Raw genomic sequence first — 20,436 nt, forward strand, 5'->3', positions numbered from 1 at the left:
TTAGAGGCATGCACAACCGTTCCAGGCTTCAAGTGCTCATTTTTGCTCCAGTGCTTGTCAGGATAATTTAAATCTTGAAGAAAGAGTTAGTAATTGGTAAACAAAGTAAGGTGAATTTGATGGAAGCCTTTTGGATTAGAGTTGAGGAATGGTAAGATTAGAAAGTTTAAAAGCCTTACTCATTAGGTGCCCTGTAATATTAACAGTAGCATTGTGTTCTCTCATTTCTTAAGAGAAAAACATGGAGCTGTACTTCTCAATAGATTGTTACTGACTCAAGAATTGTGGATCTAACCGGGCATGGTGCCACATGCTTGTAATCACAGCAGTGGAGGTAGCAGAGATAAGTGGATCTCATTTCGAGGCTAGCCTGGTCTACAAAGTGATTCCAGGACAGCCAAGGCTACATAGAGAAACCCTGCATCAAAAATCCAAAACCAAAGAAACAAAAAGAATTGTGGATTAATCTTTATGTAGAAATGATGAGAATATATCAGATAACAGAATTATAAATTATTGATGAGATTTACCTCATAATGAAGTTTATTTAAAATTATGCCATCATACAAATTTCTCCATTTTAAAAAAGTGGTCAATTTTACCAAAGAATGTATAGGGATGTTACAAATTAAACACAGATGCATATCTGATAAAATTAAGATCATTTTCTCATGTGCTTCTAATACAGAATAACTGAAAATTACAGCCTCAAATTTCTCTAGTTTGGGAACCAGAGAGATGATTCAGTAGTTCTTGCAGAGGATTTGGGTTTGATTCCCAGCATCCACATGGCAACCTCACAATACTCTCTAATAACTGCAGTTCCAAGGGTTCCAACATGGTCTTCTGCCCTTTGGCCAGCAGACACACAGGTGGTATACCTACATGCATTGATTCCCACATAAAGAAAATCTCTTTTAAAAATCTTTCAAAGAAACATTAAGGACCACTGTCCATATACATTGTGTTCAGATTCTGAACTTTTTTATTATTAATTACTGTTTATTCAATTTGTATTCCTGCTGTAGCCTTCTCCCTCATCCCTTACCAATCCCACTCTCCCTCCCTGGTCTCCTCTCATATCCCTCCCCATGTCCACTGATAGAGGAGGACCTCCTTCCCTTCCATCTGACTCTAGACTATCAGGTCTCATCAAGACTGGCTGCAATGTCTTCATCTGTGGCCTGATAAGGCTGCTCCAGAGCCAGCCATTGAGTTCATAATAGATGCAGTCCCTTTTCCCATTACTAGGAGACTCCACTTGGAGACTGAGCTGCCATAGGCTAAATCTGTGCAGGGTTCCTCCATGACTGGACCTTGGTTGGAATTTCAGTCTCAGAAAAGACCAAAAAAGATATTTTGCTTCTGTTGCTCTCCTTGTGGAGCTCCTGTCCTCTCCAGGTCTTTCTTCTCCCCCTTCTTTCATAAGATTCCATGCACTCTTCCCAAAGTTTGGCTATGAGTCTCAGCCTCTGCTTTGATACCCTGCTGGGTCGAGTCAGAGGTCCCCTGTGGTAGGCTCTTGTCCTGTTCCCCGTTTTCTCCCTTTCCAATTTCTATCCTGTTGGCATTTTGAGTGAGGATCGATCATCTCACCCAGAGTCCTCCTTCTTGCTTAGCTTCTGAACTTTTTTTCTTGAAAACGTTTTTTGAGGAGAGTTTTCTGTGTAGCCCTGGATTTCCTGGAACTTACTCTGTAGATCAGGTTGACCTTTAACTCAGAGATCTGCATCTGCTTTCCAGTGCAGGGATTAAAGGCTTGTGCCACCACCACTTGGCTGGATTCTGAACTTTTAACTAAGTGATAGTGTGAAGAATTTTTTGTCTAGCTGCAACTATTTTGCATATTGAATTCATTGTAATATTAATTTTTGTCACTTCTTCAGTTACTTGAAATAATGAAAACAGAAATTAAATTTAATCTAAGTGCCTTATTTTCTTGAATTGTTTAAGATTTTCACTTGAAAATCCCATCAGTCTTTCTTTTTCTCATTTCACATGGAGATGATTGTAAAACTCCCAACATTGCGGCATCTGTTCAAGCCTCTCATCCGATACCAGTAGCCTGTGGGATTTATTATTTTGAAGTAAATATTGTCAGTAAGGGAAGAGACAGGTAAGTGTAAATTTTGGTTTCCATAACCATTTTTTATTCCTGGATAATTATATTTGAAGTGATTCATAAATGTATATGATATAATTGGAATGTTGTAATCTTGAAAATGTTGGTTTCGGAAAAATAGGCTCTAAATATTAGAGTACAACAGATTGGTTCTGACAAATACTAGTTGAACTAAAGCTTGAGTTCATGGTTATAACAGACTTTCTGGCATGGTCATTATTAAAACTGAGAGTTGAGGTTTAAGCAATGGAGTGGATAATTTTTGTCTGAATTCTGCTGAGAAGCTGGATCTTCTAAAACTTGCTTAGCCAAAGCCAGTACATGGCTTGTAGGTATCTTAAAGGGCTTGGGGTTCAGGATTTGAGGCATTACTTGGAAGGTGGATTGCTTCAAATTTCTTGATTCAGAGCTTCCTATGAGTTTAGTATGTGGTATGGAAGCTTCATAGTGAAAACTCTGGTTGACTGTGGAACCAATTTTGGTTTATTGCTTAGTCTATGAATTGATGTGCTGTGATATGTAAGCACATAAGAATCACTTATGGGACTATTAATGTAAGTTTTGGACCTTAACCAAAATATTCTCAATCAGAATTTTTAGTAGTCAAGCTTTCATAATGGTATAGGCATTTTTAGAAAGGCCCATGAAGAATTTTGGTGGATATCCCTATTTAAGAACTAATTCTCTAAAGTCATATTATTTTCTGATCCTTGATTGGGATATTAGAGTCATTTAAAAACAAAACAAAACAACAACAACAACAAAAAAAAAAACATAGGATCTTTTTTCCAGCCATCAAGATTATTGCACCCTACAGGTAAGTTAACCTGCATTTGCATACCTCTTGTTGATCTTTCTGTGTTTAATTAACAAAAGTAAGTGTCCAATACATTATTCTTCTGTTAAAGGGGGAAAGCTTGGGCTACTCCTAACACTTCTTAACTGCCTGTTTTGCCAAGGTGATCAAACCAAACTTAAAACTAGCGCCATGACTGAGAATTTTGAACACTTTCTAAAAGTATTTATTGGCCTTTTGTAATTCTTTTTAGAACTCTGTTCAGTTATATAGCACATTGGCTTTTATTTGGTTGTTTTCTTATTGTGATTTTATTCTTTGCATATTCTAGATAATAATATATTGATGTATAGCTGGCAACAATTCTTTTTGTAGACTGCAGGGTTAATTGTTTTCTTTGCTGTTTGGAAACTTTTTTTTTTTTTTTACTTTCATGATGTTCCATTTGTCTAATTGTTGCCCAAATCCCAAATGACTAGAGTGCTATTCAGAAAGTCCTTTCCCATGACTGAAGTGTTTTATCTACCTTTTTCTCAAGCAATTTCAGAGTTTCTGGTCTTATGTTAGATTAGGGGTTGATTTTTATTCATGGTGAAAATGAGCCTCAATTCTTACTCTTCTACAGTTAGACATCCAGTTTATTAAAGACCATTTGTCAATGATGCTGTTTCTTCTCCCTTGAATATTTTTGGCATCTTTGTAAAAACATACAGACAAAACAAAGAATAAGTGGTTGTATCTGCATGAACTTTTAGCGGTATCCTCTGTCTGTTGCATTGATCTATGGGTCTGGTTTTTGTTGTGGTTTGTTTCTTTTGTTTTTGTTAGTACTAAAGCTCTGTAATGTAACTTCAAGTCTCATATAGTGATAATACACATTATTGTTTGTCTACCTTAATTTCTTTACATGTTGCTAGGCCAAAATGTATGCAAAAGCAATGTAAGGAAAGGAGGGTTTCTTTTAGTTCACAGGTTAAGTTTATGGTCACTCCTGAAGGGGGAGACATGGCATCAGGAGCTTGCAGTGTCCAGTGACATTGCATTGTTTTTTTCAATGTGTGTGTGTGTGTGTGTATTCGCTGCAGTTGTGAATGGGATTATTTTTCTGGTAGTTTAGTTAGAAAATAAACAGAAAGAGATGAATACTCAGTTCTCTTTCCTCTTTTTATTCAGTCTTAGACAACAGCCTATGGAACTGTCCACCCACAATAGGCAGAATGTCCGATCACAATTAAGACAATCTAGGTAATTCAACATAAGTGTGCTTTATTGCCCAAACAATTATAGATCCATAAAGGTAGAAAATTACTATCTGAGTTGTTTCATTTTAATGTTATTTATTAGCATTATGTCTGTATCACCTCTTTGCTTGGTGCCCATAAAGGCAAAAAGATGGCATCTGGTCCCTAGAACTGGAGTTACAGACAGTTGTAAGCTGCCATATGGGTACTGGGAGTTGAACCTACATCATCCTGGTGCTCCTTAGTGTTGAGCTATCTTTAGCATGAGTGAGGTCCCTTAAACTTTTGAATGAAATTTAAGATAGATTTTTTTTTTAATCTCTGTAAAGAGAGGTATTAAAATTTTGATGGGATCTGCATTGAATCTCTAGCATAATTTTGGTTATAGTGATTTTACAGAATTGTTTATTTCAATCTAGGAGACTGGAACATCTTTCCATCTTCTCATATCTTCAGTTTTGAGTGCTTTAAGGTTTCCAGGGCTGATGGGCTAGCTCATCAAGTCAGGGTGCTTGCTCACAAGCCTGACTACCACAATTCATTACCAAAGATCCACATCGAGGAAGAAGAGCCAACTCCTACATGTTGTTTGTTTGTTTGTTTTTTTACATCTACATGTAAAACATGTTATATGTACCTGCTCCAGTAGAGATAAATACAAATATATAAATAAAAATAGCTTTTTTTTGTAGAGCTCTTTCATAATTTTTATGGGTTGTATGTGTGTGTGTGTGTTCACTGAAGTTATGAATGGGGTTATTTCCCTGATGGATTTCTCAGCATAACATTGGTATATTTGAAGGCTACTGGGTTCTGTATGTTAATTTTTTATCTTGGCAGTTTTCAGAATTTATACTTCTAAGAGTTCTTTGGTGAAGTCTTTAGGGTTTCATCTCTAGAATCATATCATCATCTGCAAATAAGGATAGGTTGGCTTCTTTCCTAGTTGGATCCATTTCATTCAAATGCTTTCTTACTGCTGTAGCTAAGACTTCCAGTACCATATTGCATAAGAGTGAGTTGAAAAAACTGACAGCCTTGTTTTGCTCCTGTTTTTAGTGGAAATGTTTTCGAATCTTCCCTATTTAGTGTAATGTTGGCTATAGGCTTATCATATATAGGGTTTACTTGGTATATTCCCAGTGTCTTCAAGAAATTTATTATGAAACACTTTCAAAAACCTTTTCTGTGTTTTGGGGGTTCCCATGTTATTTATATCCTTGTCAATTTATATAATTTGTAGTATTTATTATAACCAACTGTCCCATTGACTCTGGAATTAAGTCAACTTGACCATGGTGAATGATCTCTTTGGTGATTTCTCAAATTTAGTTTGCAAATGTTTTCCATGTTTTTCTTGTTGTTTGTTTGCTTTAACCTTTGTTGTATTAGTTACTGTTCTGTTGCTGTGAAAAGACATCATGACCAAGTCAACTTTTCTTACAGTTTCAGAAGTTGTTTCATTGTCATCACAGCAAGGAGTATGGTGGCACACATTGTGCTGGAGAAGTAGCTGAGAGCTACATTTACTGATGTGCAATCAGGCAGGTAGAGAGATTAGGCCTGGCATGGGCCTTTGAGATCTCAAAGCCCTCTGCCAATGACACACTTCATCCATTAAAGCCATGCCTCCAAATCCTTCTAATATTTTGAAATTGTACCACTCTTTGTTGACAAACCATTCAAATATATGTGTCAAAGTGGGCCATTCTTCTTCAAACCAACACATATGTCCAACAGAGATGGATCTATAGTTTTGTTCCTAATGTCTATCTTGTCCTAGTATCAGAATTAATACTGGGTTTATAAAAATAATTTGGTAGTGTCTGTCTCTTCATATTTTTGGAAGACAATCTATTTGGACTTAGAATTTTATTAGTTGGGTATTCTTCATTTTTTGTTGTTTTGTTTATGAACTAAAGTTGTGACATTTAGTTACAGGGGTGTGTGTGATGGTCAGATCATAGTTTGTGGAGATTTAGCTTTTTGTTCCATTATGTGAGTCCAGAACTATTATTACCTGTTGAGCCATCTCACTGGCCATGGGTTGTTTTTGTTTTTTTTTTTTTTTGTTTCTGTTTTTGTCTCACTATTTGTTATAGATCAATTTGAAATATTCATCCCTTTTAGGTTTATGGTAGGTCAAACATATGTAGAAATTTAATTTTTTGCTGTATTTTTTATCTTCTTATTTTTTTAATTTTTTTACTATTAATTACACTTTATTAATTTTGCATTCCCCAATAAGCTCCTCCCTCCTTACCTCCCAATCCCACCCTCCTTCCCCCTTCCTCATGCATGCCCCTCCCCAAGTCCAATGATAAGGAAGGTCCTCTTCTCCTTCCTTCTGATCTTAGTCTATCAGATCACAACAGGAGTGGCTGCATTGTCATCTTCTGTGGCCTGGTAAGGCTGCTCCCCCATCAGGGGGAGGTGATCAAAGAGCAGGCCAATCAGATTATGTCAGAGACAGTCCCTCTTCCCTTTAGTATGTAACCCACTTGGACACTGAAATATCATGTGCTACATCTGTGCAGGGGTTCTACGTTATCTTCATGAATAGTCCTTGGTTGGAGTATGAGTCTCTGGGAAGTTCCATGTGTTCAAGTTTTCTGGTTCTGTTTTTTGCTCTCCTTGTGTGGTTCCCGTCCTCTCCAGCTCTTACTATTTCCCATTTCTTACATAAGATTCCATGCACTCTGCCCAACAGTTGGCCATAAGTCTCAGCATCTGCTTTGATTGTCTGCAGGGCAGAGGCTTTCAGAGGCCCTCTGTGGCAGGTTCCTAGCTTGTTTCCTGTTTTCTTCATCTTCTGATGTCCATCCTCTTTGTCTTTCAGGATGGGGATTGAGCATTTTAGTCAGGGTCCTCTCTCTTCTTATTTGTAATAGCCAGAAGCTGGAAACAGCCCAGATGCCCCTCACCTGAAGAATGGATGCAGAAATTGTGGTACATCTACACAATGGAGTATTACTCAGCAATGAAAAATAAGGAAATCATGGAATTTAGTAAATGGTGGGACCTAGAAAGGATCATCCTGAGTAAGCTGTCTCAGAAGCAGAAAGACACACAACGTATATACTCACTCATATAGACATAACATAGTATACACCTACTAAAAACTGTACATCTAAAGAAATTTAATTTTTAAGATGTTTTAATTTATTCAACTCTATTTAATCTACATAATGAAATCTATACATCTAAAGAAGATAAACAAGAAAGTGGACCCGGAGTAAGATGATCAATCCTCACTTAGAATGACAAATGGGATGGGCATTGGATGTAGGAGAAAACAAGTAACAGGACAGGAGCCTACAATAGAGGGTCTCTGAAACAGTCTACCTAGCAGTCTATCAAAGCAGATACCGAGACTCATAACCAAACATTCTGCAGAGTGCAGGGAATCATATGAAAGGAGGGGGAATTAATATGACCTGGAGAGGACAGGAGCTCCACAAGGACCAAATATATGTGGGCACAGGGGTCTTTTATGAGACTGTTTCTCCAACCAAGGACCTTGTATGGATATAACCTAGAACATCTGTTCAGATGTAGCCCATGGTAGCTCAGTATCCAAGTGGGTTACCCTACTAAGGGGAACAGGGACCATTTCTGACATGAACTCAATTGCGGGCTATTTGACCTCCCCACCCCCCAAGGTAGGAGCAGTCCTGGTAGGCCACAGAGGAGGACATTGCAGCCAGTCCTGAGTATACCTGATAAACCAGGGTCAGATGAAAGGGGAGGAGATCCTCCCCTCTCAGTGGACTTGGAAAGGGGCAGAGGGAGGAGATGAGGGAAGGAGAGTGGGATTGGAAGGGAATTCAGGAGCAGGATACAGCTGGGATACAAAGTTAATACAAAGTAACTAAAAAAAAAAAATAAAGAAAATAAAAATGTATGCCTTTGCAATTTTCCTAAATAACTACATTGATATATATTGTACAGGCTTCCTTACAGCTCTGATTATTTAAATTGGTTCCCTTTCCTTTTGCTTAGTTTGGCCAGGGGCTGGTTGTTCTTAATCTTTTCAAAAGAACTAAGTTGGTGTTATTAATATGTATTATCATTATTTGTTTCTATTTTATTGATTTTTGCCCTGAAATTTTGTTTCTTTCCATCTACTGATGGTAAATTTTTTCTTGATTTATTTTTTTTTTCAGAGCCCTAAGGTATATCATGAGTTTATTTGAGATCTCTCAAATTTCATTTTCTTGGCATGTAGAATGTAGTAATGTAGTATTGATATTTTGTGTGTATGGAGGTCAGAGGAAGATGTGTGAAAGGCACTTTTCTCTTTCCACTACATGGATACAGAGCATTGAACTCAGGTTATTAGGCTTGCCTGTGGGTGCTATCTTATCCACTGAGATATCTCTCCAGCTTTTACCAATATTTTAATATATTTATGAGTGATTACTATAGTTTACTGGGACTCTAGGTTTTTTTAGTGGGTGCTAAGAGTTGAACTTAGGTCCTCTGAAAAGAACAGTCAGGAGTGTTAACCATTGGGCAATCTCTCCAGCCCGGGAATCTTGGTTTTATTGATGGTTAATAATGCTCTTTGTTTTTATGGAATACACTGTAATAACATTTCTGTGGCTACCTTAGGAGCCTCAGTTTAGGCTTGGTTCTTATTATGTTTTGGAGTTTGTAGTGATTTGTCCATATCTGAGTGTAATAACCTGCATTTCCTTTGCTTTGTTCTCCAACAGCTACATGGGAATTGGTCTTTCTGCTCAAGGTGTGAACACGAATATACTACCAGGTACACTTGCAAGTGAATTACAGTATTGTTAGAGCCTGGCATTTAGGACTGACATTTCTGCTTAAACTATTCAAGTAATTGAAATAGCTGAAAGATAACTTCTTAAATTATGAATTCTGGGTAGAACTGGGTGGGTTTTAATGTATTTAAATTTCATATTCCTATGTAGAACTTACATACCATAATACCTATGCTTTTTTTTTGTTTGTTTTGTCCTTTTTAATTTTACGTACTTGTATCATCCACTTGAAACATTTTAATATCACTGGTTCTGTTGCCATCAGTCACATCCCAACCTTTAACCCATTTTATCTGTGTGACCTTGTGAAACTATTGACAAATGGCAAAAGTGAGCTCAAGAGTGTGTGAATGATGTGGAATACTATGCAGGAACCAGGTAGCAGAAGGAATTGATTCTATTTCCTGATGTTAAAAATCAATAGTAGCAGAAATTTTTCATGTAGATTGAAAACTGACCTATGCAGAACTCCAGGAAAAACATTTTGAAGGGAACATATCAAGACAGTGCCACTGCCATCTAATTGTTTTCTTGTATACCTTGCTGTTCTTTCATTGGGCATGTTTGCTAAAAGTTATGAGGGTTTAATTGGGGTTTTAATTATGATATTTAAGAATGTATGTAGTTGAGTGTAAAAAAACATTAAAAATTATTAGACAGTTTTAAATATAGATCACAGCCTTGAGAAATTTGTGTTGACTGAAAATTATAATTTATTTTCATTAAAGTCTGTGTGTGTTATTCAAATTAAAGCAAAATTTCTTTGCTATATTAGCTAAAGAAGTAATGCATGTATAAACATGTAGTGCATGACTGCAGTGTTTATGTTCATATTCCTGGTAGGAATTCTGTCTCTTCAGTACGTTTTAAAAAATATATGTTCTGGGTGGTGAGTTTATTTGCCTTAATGTTGTAGACAGCATTTTAAAGCTAAAATCACTATATAGTATAATTGTTGAGAATATGGATATTCATTTGGAGATTTTCATTTGTATATTATCTGTTGTGCTCTGGCTTGTCTAACAATGTTAGTGAGTAAATTACTTCTGAGGAGCATTGTTCTTTATTGTTAATATACTGACCCTATCTCTCCAGGTTGGGATAAAGAGTCATATTGTTACCATGGGGATGATGGACATGTATATTGTTCTTCTGGACCTGGACAACCTTATGGACCAACTTTTACAACTGGTGATGTCATTGGCTGTTGTGTTAATATTATCAACAATACCTGCTTTTACACGAAGAATGGAGATAGTTTAGGTACTGAGATGATGTATTGAAACAAAATAGCTAAATGATGTATTTTACTAATGCATGATTTTTGTGTTTATTATGCGATTCTGTTTATCTGTCCGTATGGATGTTAAAAAAGTGATACAATTTGTATCCTGTGAAGGCTGTCTTAGGTACAGAACTAGTACCAGGATACTAGTAATACTAAAAGTTCTAACCAGTACTGAGCCATTCAGTCTAGTGATAGAAATGCTAAGTTTGGCTTGGTGGAAAGAACTTTACTAGTTATTCTAATCTCTAATACAACTTAAAAAATCTGATCTACAAATAGTGTGGGAACAGTTAAAAGAAATGGGTGGTCCAGTACTTCTAGTAAAAGAACAGGATGGACATAAAAGTTAGACCTGCTGATGTTGATTGCTGAAGGATGATGTCTAAGACAAGTCTGTGTCCAAGGATAGAATGAATAACAGAAAAGAAAGACATGTGGGCTAAAATACATTTACAACACAAAGACACACTGTAAGGAAATGAGAAGTTAAGACTTTAGTTCAACCTGCATATGCTCATTAGTTAGCTTTGTGCATAGTTGTTATTGTAGGTTTTTTTCTTTTTTGAAAAGAGGTATTTTTATTTTATTTGTCTGCACAAACAGACGTGTTTGTGTGAATGTATGTCATGTATTTGTGGGTGCTAGAAGAGGCCAGAAAAAGGTGTGTGATCTCCTGAAGCTGGAGTTACTGGTGTTGTGAGCTGAGCTACACAGTGTGAGTGCTGGTAACTGAATTTGAGTCTTTTGAAAGAGTAGGTGGCATTCTTCACGGCTGATCCATCTCTCTAGCCCACTTTTATTTTTAAATTGTAAGCAGAATAAAAGGTAGTAAGACTAATGTTTTTAAAACCTCACATTTTTACTTTTGGGGAAATTATATGCTCATAGCAGATTATTTCTAATGGGCTCAAGTGAATAGAAGCAAAAATTAAATAACCTTAGAGGGCAGAAACTGTTTACTTCTGAGTCGTGTTTGGAAAGTTAGACTGCAAGCAGTCTGCTGAGCTATGTAATGGAATTTTGTAAATGGCATTGTTTGTGCTTCATTGCGTAGAAGAAAATTCTAAGTTTCAGTTTGCATTGCAGCAGGTGTCTGTAGTGCTTAAGCACAGTCCAGATGTAAGTCTTTGGATTTTTGTCCGGCTTAATATTTTCACTTAGATTTTATTAATTCAAAAACTCTTCTCTTTTATGTGAAGTAAAGTGTTATAGGCCTTCCAAAAAAGTCTTATTCTCATCTACATATTATGTTAATGATCCAATATAGATTATATTCAAAATAGTTACCTGATACTAGTCTTCATATTGGCTGCTTAAAATGTTTAAGAAATTAAACTTTAAACTCAAGGGAAGTCTGCTTCCAGGTATGAGAGCTCAAAATGTGCAAAACAATACAATTTTAGAAAACCATGATTAGCCTTTTTGACACTAATTTTTCAAACATTTCAGAGAAGAAATTTTATTTTGGTATATGGGAAGATAACAGGTGATGGGATTTTTTTTTCCTATTAAATTTTAACAAATATTTAAATCAACCCTTTTCACTGAGTAAGAAAGGTGTTTCTTAAAAAAAAAAAAAAAAGAAAGGTGTTTCAAAAGATAAGATGCTTAAGAAAAGGACACCTAATGATGGAATTACATTCTAATTTTCTGTAAATTTGTAATATTTAATGGAATTAATAATCTAGTAAATATTGAGCATGTAGGTAGTATAATAGTGGTCAGTCAGAGTCCTTCAGTCTTGAATGGGTTTGACTTTTGGCTTCTTTGTCATGTGACCATGTGATCAGTTACTCACTGAAGAGTAACTGTAACATTTGCCCCAGTAATTCATCAGAGAAAGCCAACATGGTAACCTGAAAATTTACAGATGATAGTTCCTCTAGGCTGGGTGCCAGGTCTGCATAGATCATCCTGGTTAGCAGAAGCTCTCACTGTGAACAGGGTTTCTATAGGACTGAAAGCCGAAGCTCCTTTGGAACACAGCCACATTTACAGTTTTTCTATGGCTGTTTTCCTGGGGTGGTGGCAGATTAAAATGGTGCTTACAGAGACTCTGTTACCAGAAAAGCAGGAAGTATTAGCTAGTTGTCCCACTGCAGGACACGTCTTCATGCTTTTGGTCTAGACTCTAGAATCTAGAAGATAAATTCTACTCAGCTGCTATTCTTGCCTCTTCCCATGGGCACGTATATAGGGATATTTCTATAATAAGAATGGCAGAGTTTTGTTTTTCTCTCAAGCAGTTTTCAAAATTGTACAGATACTCAGTATAAAAAATGGAGAGGGTTTCATTTGGAAAAATAAAAGGGGCATTGAAGTATAGAACAAACTAACTTGAATTTTTAATAATTTTTATCAGACATCATTTGTTACATGAAAAAGATCATTTCAGAAAACTTCTTGGCAAGTCAGGAAATAGAAAAAGTGAAGACTGAATAGTTTTACCTGCTTTGTTACTAGGTAGATTTTTGTGGCCTGAGCCACAGGTTGTGTTGCTTACATGACATGTCAAGATTGTTGATATCTAGAGCTAATATGTTTTTTTTTTATTAGAGCTCTTGACAAAGACCAAAATCTTTAGTAATTACTGCCAAGAATTTTTGTTAAAACAATATAAATTTAAACTGACTTATTATAAATGCATATCTTAGTGAAATATATTAATCTACAATATAAAAAAATGTTCGAAATGGCATAGTCATGTCTTGTTAAAATGGTCTCTTATTTTTCTCATGTTTTTCTTTTTGTATTATTTAATTTCCTGACAATTTTGAATAAATTTTAATATTTGGCTGCGAATAAATGAAACTAAATATAGTTAGAATATTTTGTATGGAATTACAAAAAGAAAACACTTGGCTTTGCTTTCCTTTTCACAGATGAACACACTTTATTGATTGTTAAATCATAAGACCAGATTTACCAACCAGAAAGCATTATTTTTACATTGAAAATATATCACAAGTCAAATATTTCTTATCAGAACATGCTTAGGACTGAAGAACATTTAAGATTTGGATTATAGGATATATGTGTGTACAGACACACACATAAAATTATATATGTATATATACATACACAGAGAAATTCGTATGTATATATGTGTCTATATAAGCACACACACACACACACACACACACACACACACACACACACACACACATACACAGAATGAGATACCTCCAGCATGGAACCCAAGTGTAAACAGGAAATTCATTCAGGTTCCATATATGCCTTACACACACAACATGTGTTCTCACTTAAATAGTTCTGAAGGCTTATTTTTTTTTCTTAACATCACTTAAAACTCTAGAGTTAATGCCATTATCCCAGAACTAAAGTGAATCTGTGACCAGGACTGATGATCACTACTAGGAAGGAAGGCATTCATGCAGGCAGACATTAGTGTCCTTGACGAAATTAGGCTTTTCTTCCCCTTTTCTTCTTTTTCTGTCCTCTTTGCTTTAGTTAGATATTCAGCTTTTTACTATTACTATTACTTGCCTTCGAAAAAAAAAAAAAGCCACTAATGCTTTTTTTCTTTTTCTTTTCAGGTGTTGCTTTCATACACTTAACGGTAAGACATAATTTTTTGAAACATGACTTTCAATTTTAACTTAAAAAAGTACAGAAACTAGAACTAGACATGGGGAGCAGTTTCACTCATCCTAAGTGCATGTACAGTGTGTCATGTTGACAGCACAAAGGAGATTACTTGAAGTAACCTTTCTTCTTGTTTGTGGATTGGACTTACAGCCTCCCTTGTAATAATAACTCTTCTACACTGAGTTTTGCCCACAACCCTAAAACACTCCTGTTACTATGTGTTCATTTAGAGTATGTTTCCTGGTTATGCTTGAGAGTTTCAGCAAAGGGTTGTACAGTTGTAACTCTTCATTCTCCTAAGTGGTGTTTGAGACCTGCTGTGTGAGGTCCTGTGCTTTTTGCATCATTTGGCAACCAGTAACGATTTCTGGAGTTGGGTTGTGAGATCAGTGTCTAAGTTAAGAAAATTAAAGAATAAGAACATGAAAATAGTGAATTGTAGTATTTCAAAGGAGTTTATGTACTTTGGATAGAAATAGGGCAAGCTAAAGCAAGGCATAGTTGTAAAAGCTGCCCACTTTCCTCAGGGTTTGACTTGAGCTGAGACTTTTGACAGAGTCAGTCAGTTCCTAGGTAGAGTATTTCAGACAGCAGGGAGAAAAGTGGTCAGGCAGAATCCAAGTCTAGATTTGGGGGCTAAAGTGATGACTGTTCAATTAAGAATATAATTGTTCTTCCAAAGAACAACTGTGAGTTCACATTCTCAGAGCCCATGTGAGAAAATCTAGCTCTAGCAATCTGACATCCTCTTCTGGCCTCGGAAATCTTGTGTTCATATACATTCATATAAATATGTATGTATATGTGTGTGTATATATATATATTTATATATATATTTTTTTTTAAAGAAAGAGGGCTTGGCTTTAAGATGGTAGGCCTTAGGAACGCGTTGGTAGTAGAGATGGAATTGTTCAATTATAAGCAGATAAACAAAGATTTTTTTGTTTGCTTATTGTCTTATGTCTGAGGTTCAAACTGCAGATTCTTGTGCATGGTGGGTAAAAGTGTTAGTACTGAGCTACATCCTAGCACTTTTTTTTTAAAGACAGGATCTCTCCATTTTGCTCTATCTGCCCTTCAACTATTTGAATGTTCAAGCAATTCTTTTGCATTGGCCTTCCAGGTAGCCTCCACCCCAGGATTAGTTGGAAAATTTTGAGGAACTGGGTGAATAATTTATTTTGGTGTAAGAGTCAAATATGGTCACACTCAGAGTTGGTTTGCAAACGTGAATTAAGGATAATTGTCTGCACTAAATTTGTGGCCATTTGCATTTAGATGTCTACTGCATGTGTCCAAAATGCAAGTGTTGTGTGTTGACACAGAAGAGAAGTAGATGGATTTCTAGGACATGGTAAGTGTAGGAGAAAATAGGGAACTATCAAAGTAAAACTGAGAAGCACTCAGTGAGGTAAGGAAAATAGTTAATACTGAAAGCCAGGTGAAGATAGGAATCAACGGAAGGAGTTCCACTACTTATTTTCTGTTACAACATCATTACCAAAGATGCCTTTTGGAAGAATTTGTTTTGACTTGTGGTTCTACAGGACAAGAGTATGCAGGGAAACATGTCAGCAGACATAACGGCAGGAACAAGAGGCTGAGAGATCACATCTTCCCAAACATGAACCAGAGAGAACATGGGAGGGAAGAGATTTTGAGTGCTCAAAGCTTGTCCCCACTGACACTTAATCCTAATCTTCTCTAAAGAGTATCACCAACTGGGGAATAAGTGTTGAAATGCTCAAGCTTGTGGGGGACGTTGTTCATACAAACAGCCACAGGAATCAACTGCATTAGTGCTGTGATGGATCCTGTGATGTGGGAGCCCACAACTGACCATTGCATTTAGTAGAGTAGAGGTCCCTGGTGACAATGACAAGGAAGTTTTAGCAGAGTGGAGAAAGGCTGTTAAGAATGAACTCAATAGAGATAGGAAGAGACTATTGATGACTTTGGAGAACCTTATAATGGGAAGTGGGGGTATGGGGCAATAACTGGTGGTGAAAAGGGGGTGAGTAGAAAAAGATCAGGAAGTTATATTTAGTAGAATATCTAATGCTGTTGAATGATTCACTAGGAAACAAATAAACAAGTTGATAAACTCTAGAGAGGAAAAGCACTACAGTGATTATATGTTTCAATAAGCAAGTGTTTAAGTGAAAGGAATTAGCATTTGAATAGAGCATTTTTGGTGGTGACCAGCAGGTTAGCAGAGTATGCAGTTTTAGATACATTCTTTTGTATGGGAGGGTATGCACATGTTTTGAGAGTGGCATTAACACACATGCTTAGGCCATTGGAGAAAAATGTCAGGAGTCTTTCTCTAGTGCTCTTACTGAACCTGAAGCTTGCTGGTTTCCAGCCAGTGAGCTTCTGCAGTCCACTGGCCTCTGGCCCTGACACTGAGGTTGCATGTGCAGACAACCATGCTCAGCTTTTACATATGTGCTGGAGCTTGAACTCAGTTTCTCCTGCCTTCATAGAAAGCTCTCTTACCTACTGAGCTATCATTTACACCCTGCAGGTAAATTCTATTAGGTAAAATGATGGCATCCTTCATTGCAGAATCTTTCACAAAAAGACTCCCAAGATTCACTTGTAAGTGTTACAGGTTTTTTTGTTTTGTCTTGTTTTTTTTTTTTTTTTTTTTTGCTGGGGTTTTGCTTGTTGATGCTTAAGCATGTTAAAGTTCATCATTGGGTGGGCTGTGCTGCCGTGATTCTCAGTGCCTCTTCATTGGTCAGTGCAATAGAGATCATTCATCAAAGGCATACCTGATTTTAGGCACTGCATGTTTTTTGTCAGCTTCTAGTGGTTTTCTGTGCCAGTTTGATTTTGTGTTGTAGACTCCCTCCCAATTACTGTAAAACAATGGCAACTTTGTTGTTACTGAGCAAGGTAGAAATGGTAGTAGTTCTTACAGGTTTCCTTTGATAGGATTTGTAGGGATCGAAAGTCTTGTGTGACTTCTGTATGCTGCACTTTTCTACTGCAAGGAAATGGGAAAACTAGTCTTTCCCGTAAAGGGATTACTTAGAAAATTTATGTTCCTTGTCTGTGGTTTTGTTTGAGTTAATTGGAATGTTGAATCTTCGAGGAGTATATTTTCAAAAACCTTAATTTTCCTTGACTGTATCCTCTGACAACCTAACATATTTTTGTAGTTTTTTTTTTTTTTTACACAATGTCTTACTCTGTTGCCCCAGCTGTTCCGTAACCTGTTGTGATATTTTCCCAGCCACTTTCAGTGTTTCTCCTAGACCTCATATTTTGTTATTCGTTCTGTTTTTGTTTGGTTGGTTTTTCTGTTTTTTTTTTTTTTAATTTTAATAATTACAATTTATTCACTTTGTAACCCCCCATAAGCCCCTACCTGTTCCATGCATTCATTGTCTTTGGTTTCTTACATGTTTTTGATTTAAAAGTATCTAATAATGCTGTGATGGTTATAATTAAAGTTTTTCCATGCTAGAAGTAAAGAGATAGCTTTTTCCCTTTTTTTTAATGACAACATTAACCATCTGTGTGCTTTTCGTTTGAGTCTCAGGTCTCCAGTTTTCTAACTAGTGAAAGAAGAATGTATTGAATGTCTGACCTGCTTTGCATTTAAATTTGTTAATATGTTAGGCGTGTTGCTTATTAAGAGTTTAAGGTAGGCATGATGGATCACACCATCTTAACACTTGGGAGGCTGAGACAGAAGAATCCCAATGAGTTTAAGGCCACATAAAGTATAACATACATAAGCATAATCTTCCCACCAAAAAGAAGTACTACTTTTTCCTATGACTTAACATAAAAATCTCATAAAACTGTCTTTCTTTTGATGAACTATTTTGTTTATGATTTGCGTTGCTTGTTGAACAGTTATTTTTAAATTTACCCCCAATTTGCTTTAAATATCTACATACACACTATCTTTTTAACCTTTACCATGTTTTATAGTGAAAATACCTGTTGTAACTACAAATAAAGGCAAAGAAACAAGGCACAAATCAAAACACTAAATGTGTGGGAGGATTTGGTGTCACAGGAATAAAGATGAAACTTGCACTTGTGTTGGTAGCCTGTGTTCTATCTTTGCTTGTTAGTAGTAGAGCAACCCTGTCTAACTACTGGTTCTCAATTTGCACATCTGTGTAATGGCAGCAAGAACCTCACAGGTGATTCTAAGGAGTGGACCTGGCATTTAGTGAACATTCAGTATGTGATCTCTCTCTCTCTCTCTCTATCTCTTTCTCTTTCTCTCTCTCTCAGTGCAACAGTTGATTACTAATCGAAAAAAAAAAAACTTATTTGACGCTATTTGTTTTTACATTTGAACTTTTTTCCACTTTAATATCTTACAATGTATTTGCATGTATTTCGGTTTGTATACTCAGATATGTCTCTTCTTCTTTTGAGATGATACATTTGAGGTTTAATCTTTGCATTAAGAATCCCCACAGTGTGCTCACTTTGGCAGCACATACAATAAAAGTGGAATGAAACAGAGATGATTAACATGGCCCCTGTGCAAGGATGACCTGCAAATTCATGAAATGTTTCATAGTTTTACAAACGAAGTTAAATAAAAAATTTAAAAAAATATAAAAAAGAAAGTCCCTAAAATGACGCTGTGTCTTACTTAAAGCAAGTTTTTTATGACTGTCTCTATAAAGGCAGGCCTTACAAATGTGCTGGTAATGATTTTAATAAATTGTAAGTGGTGCTCTCTGTGAACTAGCTGTAATGTGCATTTTTATAATGTGTACCTTGTATAAACACTGAGATAAACCTGAGCCATATGTTAATTTTAAAGCTTTGTAACTGTTACATGACATTAATAGCACAGGTTAGATATTCATGTGTTAGAAATAAAGAGCCACATGGACTATTCAACAGGGTCCTGGAATCATTTATGTGAGTATCTTAGTTGTTTACATTTTCTTAATTATTTGACTGAAGAAAATATTTTTTTCATCCAACACATCATGTATCTTTTTAGTTGTTATCCCCTAATATTTTGATTGAGATTTTAAAATATCTGTGAAGTAAATTTATGGTTCTGTTTTTACATTGCAAAGATAATGAAGGCTTTAATGGTACAATCAATATCTTTTTAATTAAATATGTTGTTTTACAGCCAAATTTGTATCCTACTGTGTGGCTTGTAACACCAGGAGAAGTGGTTGATGGCAACTTTGGGCAACATCCTTTTGTCTTTTGTATAGAAGACTACATTCGAGAATGGAGAACCAAAATACAGGCCCAGATAGACCAGTTTCCTATTGAGGATAGAAAAGGAGAGTGGCAGGCCATGATACAAAAGTAAGAGCAAGGAATTTTTAATCTACATATTTAAACACTGAGTGTTTAAAAGACAAACTATTCTTTTTGCATTCAAAGATGTAAATCCAGGAGTCTAGTTTAAATCCTAATTGTGTGTGCTATTGATTATATTTTAATATCAAAAACTAATTCACCAGTTGAATAAAATAGTGTTGATTTAAACACATACAGAATTGCATTTGTCTGATTTAAATGAATGGAGGAAATAAGTGACACTTGATTGTAAAAGTAGTTTAACTCGTTTGTTATCTTTAATAATATGACTCAGTGTGAAGGCTGTAAGTTATGCAGTCAAATTTCTAATAATGTTGACAAAAATGATACGTAGACAGGTGACCTAGAGCTTATGTTTTGGTTTCTGTGATTTAGGGACATGACTTTGAACATCTTCCTCAGCTGTGTTCAAATACAGGAGTAAAATCGATGGTGGTTTGGTGCTCACTCTCCATGTAGAGAAGTAAGAGAGTATAGTAAGAATGTGCATACACCATCACCCAGAGCTCAGTGGTGTGGTTTCTTTGTCTGGAAGAGTGTTAGCAACATGTCTTTAATGTCTGGAATGAGCCCCTTTCTACTTTGTACTTAGCATTTTAGTTCTTCAAAACTGTAATTATTCCTGTCCAAAAATTTACCCGTAGGCTTCTACACAGAAGACTTCAAAAATTAAATGTAAAAAACTTGGGCAGGAAAGATAGAGCCACCAAGATGGCAGAAAGTTAGCTTTTCACCCGAGTTCTATTCCTGTGACCCACATACTGGAAGGAATGAACCAGCTCCTAAAAAATTGTCCTCTGACCTCAACATTGTTCCAGTGTGTGTCTTGTGTACATGCATACTCAAGCTAAATAAATAAATAAATAATTGTAATTTTAGAAATAAAAAGCTTTATTAACTATTTTTACTGCTATTTCTTATATGAGTTACCATTAGACACTTAGGATAGGATAAAGAGAATGAATATCAAGAAGCAATGACTCTTGAGTTAGCCCAAGTGCAGCAGAAATACTTTGACTTCATTAGTAATAATGGAGTTTGGCCAGCAGCAGAGAAGAAAGTAAGTGCTAAATCTGTTATTAGGAAGAAAGAGCTTTTCAGTGTTTATATGTTTTTTTTTTTATTTTATAGAAGAAAATGTTTGCTTTATTTTATAGAATTTTATATGTTTGTTTTATTTTATAGAATTTCATAAGGAACAGCAAGAAATTTGAATTCCTATGACATTCAACCTCTTTAGACTATATTTATGTCAAAATCTA

At 35.8% G+C, this 20,436-nt stretch overlaps 1 protein-coding gene and 1 non-coding gene across 2 annotated transcripts in view; both read left to right on the plus strand.

The window, feature by feature from the left end:
- Positions 1 to 20,436, plus strand: part of LOC132649968 (ran-binding protein 9-like) — an 85,187-nt gene that overhangs the window by 24,381 nt on the left and 40,370 nt on the right. The window contains 5 exon segments of the mRNA XM_060374741.1: positions 2,005 to 2,116; positions 8,878 to 8,930; positions 10,045 to 10,212; positions 13,795 to 13,817; positions 18,975 to 19,159. Of these exon segments, the coding sequence (XP_060230724.1) occupies positions 2,005 to 2,116; positions 8,878 to 8,930; positions 10,045 to 10,212; positions 13,795 to 13,817; positions 18,975 to 19,159 (541 nt within the window).
- LOC132650313 (U6 spliceosomal RNA) lies at positions 18,299 to 18,405 on the plus strand. The gene has a single exon (XR_009588680.1). It is a non-coding gene; the product is annotated as a U6 spliceosomal RNA (small nuclear RNA).

This window comes from Meriones unguiculatus, chromosome X, assembly GCF_030254825.1.
Source record: "Meriones unguiculatus strain TT.TT164.6M chromosome X, Bangor_MerUng_6.1, whole genome shotgun sequence".
NCBI lineage: Eukaryota > Metazoa > Chordata > Mammalia > Rodentia > Muridae > Meriones > Meriones unguiculatus.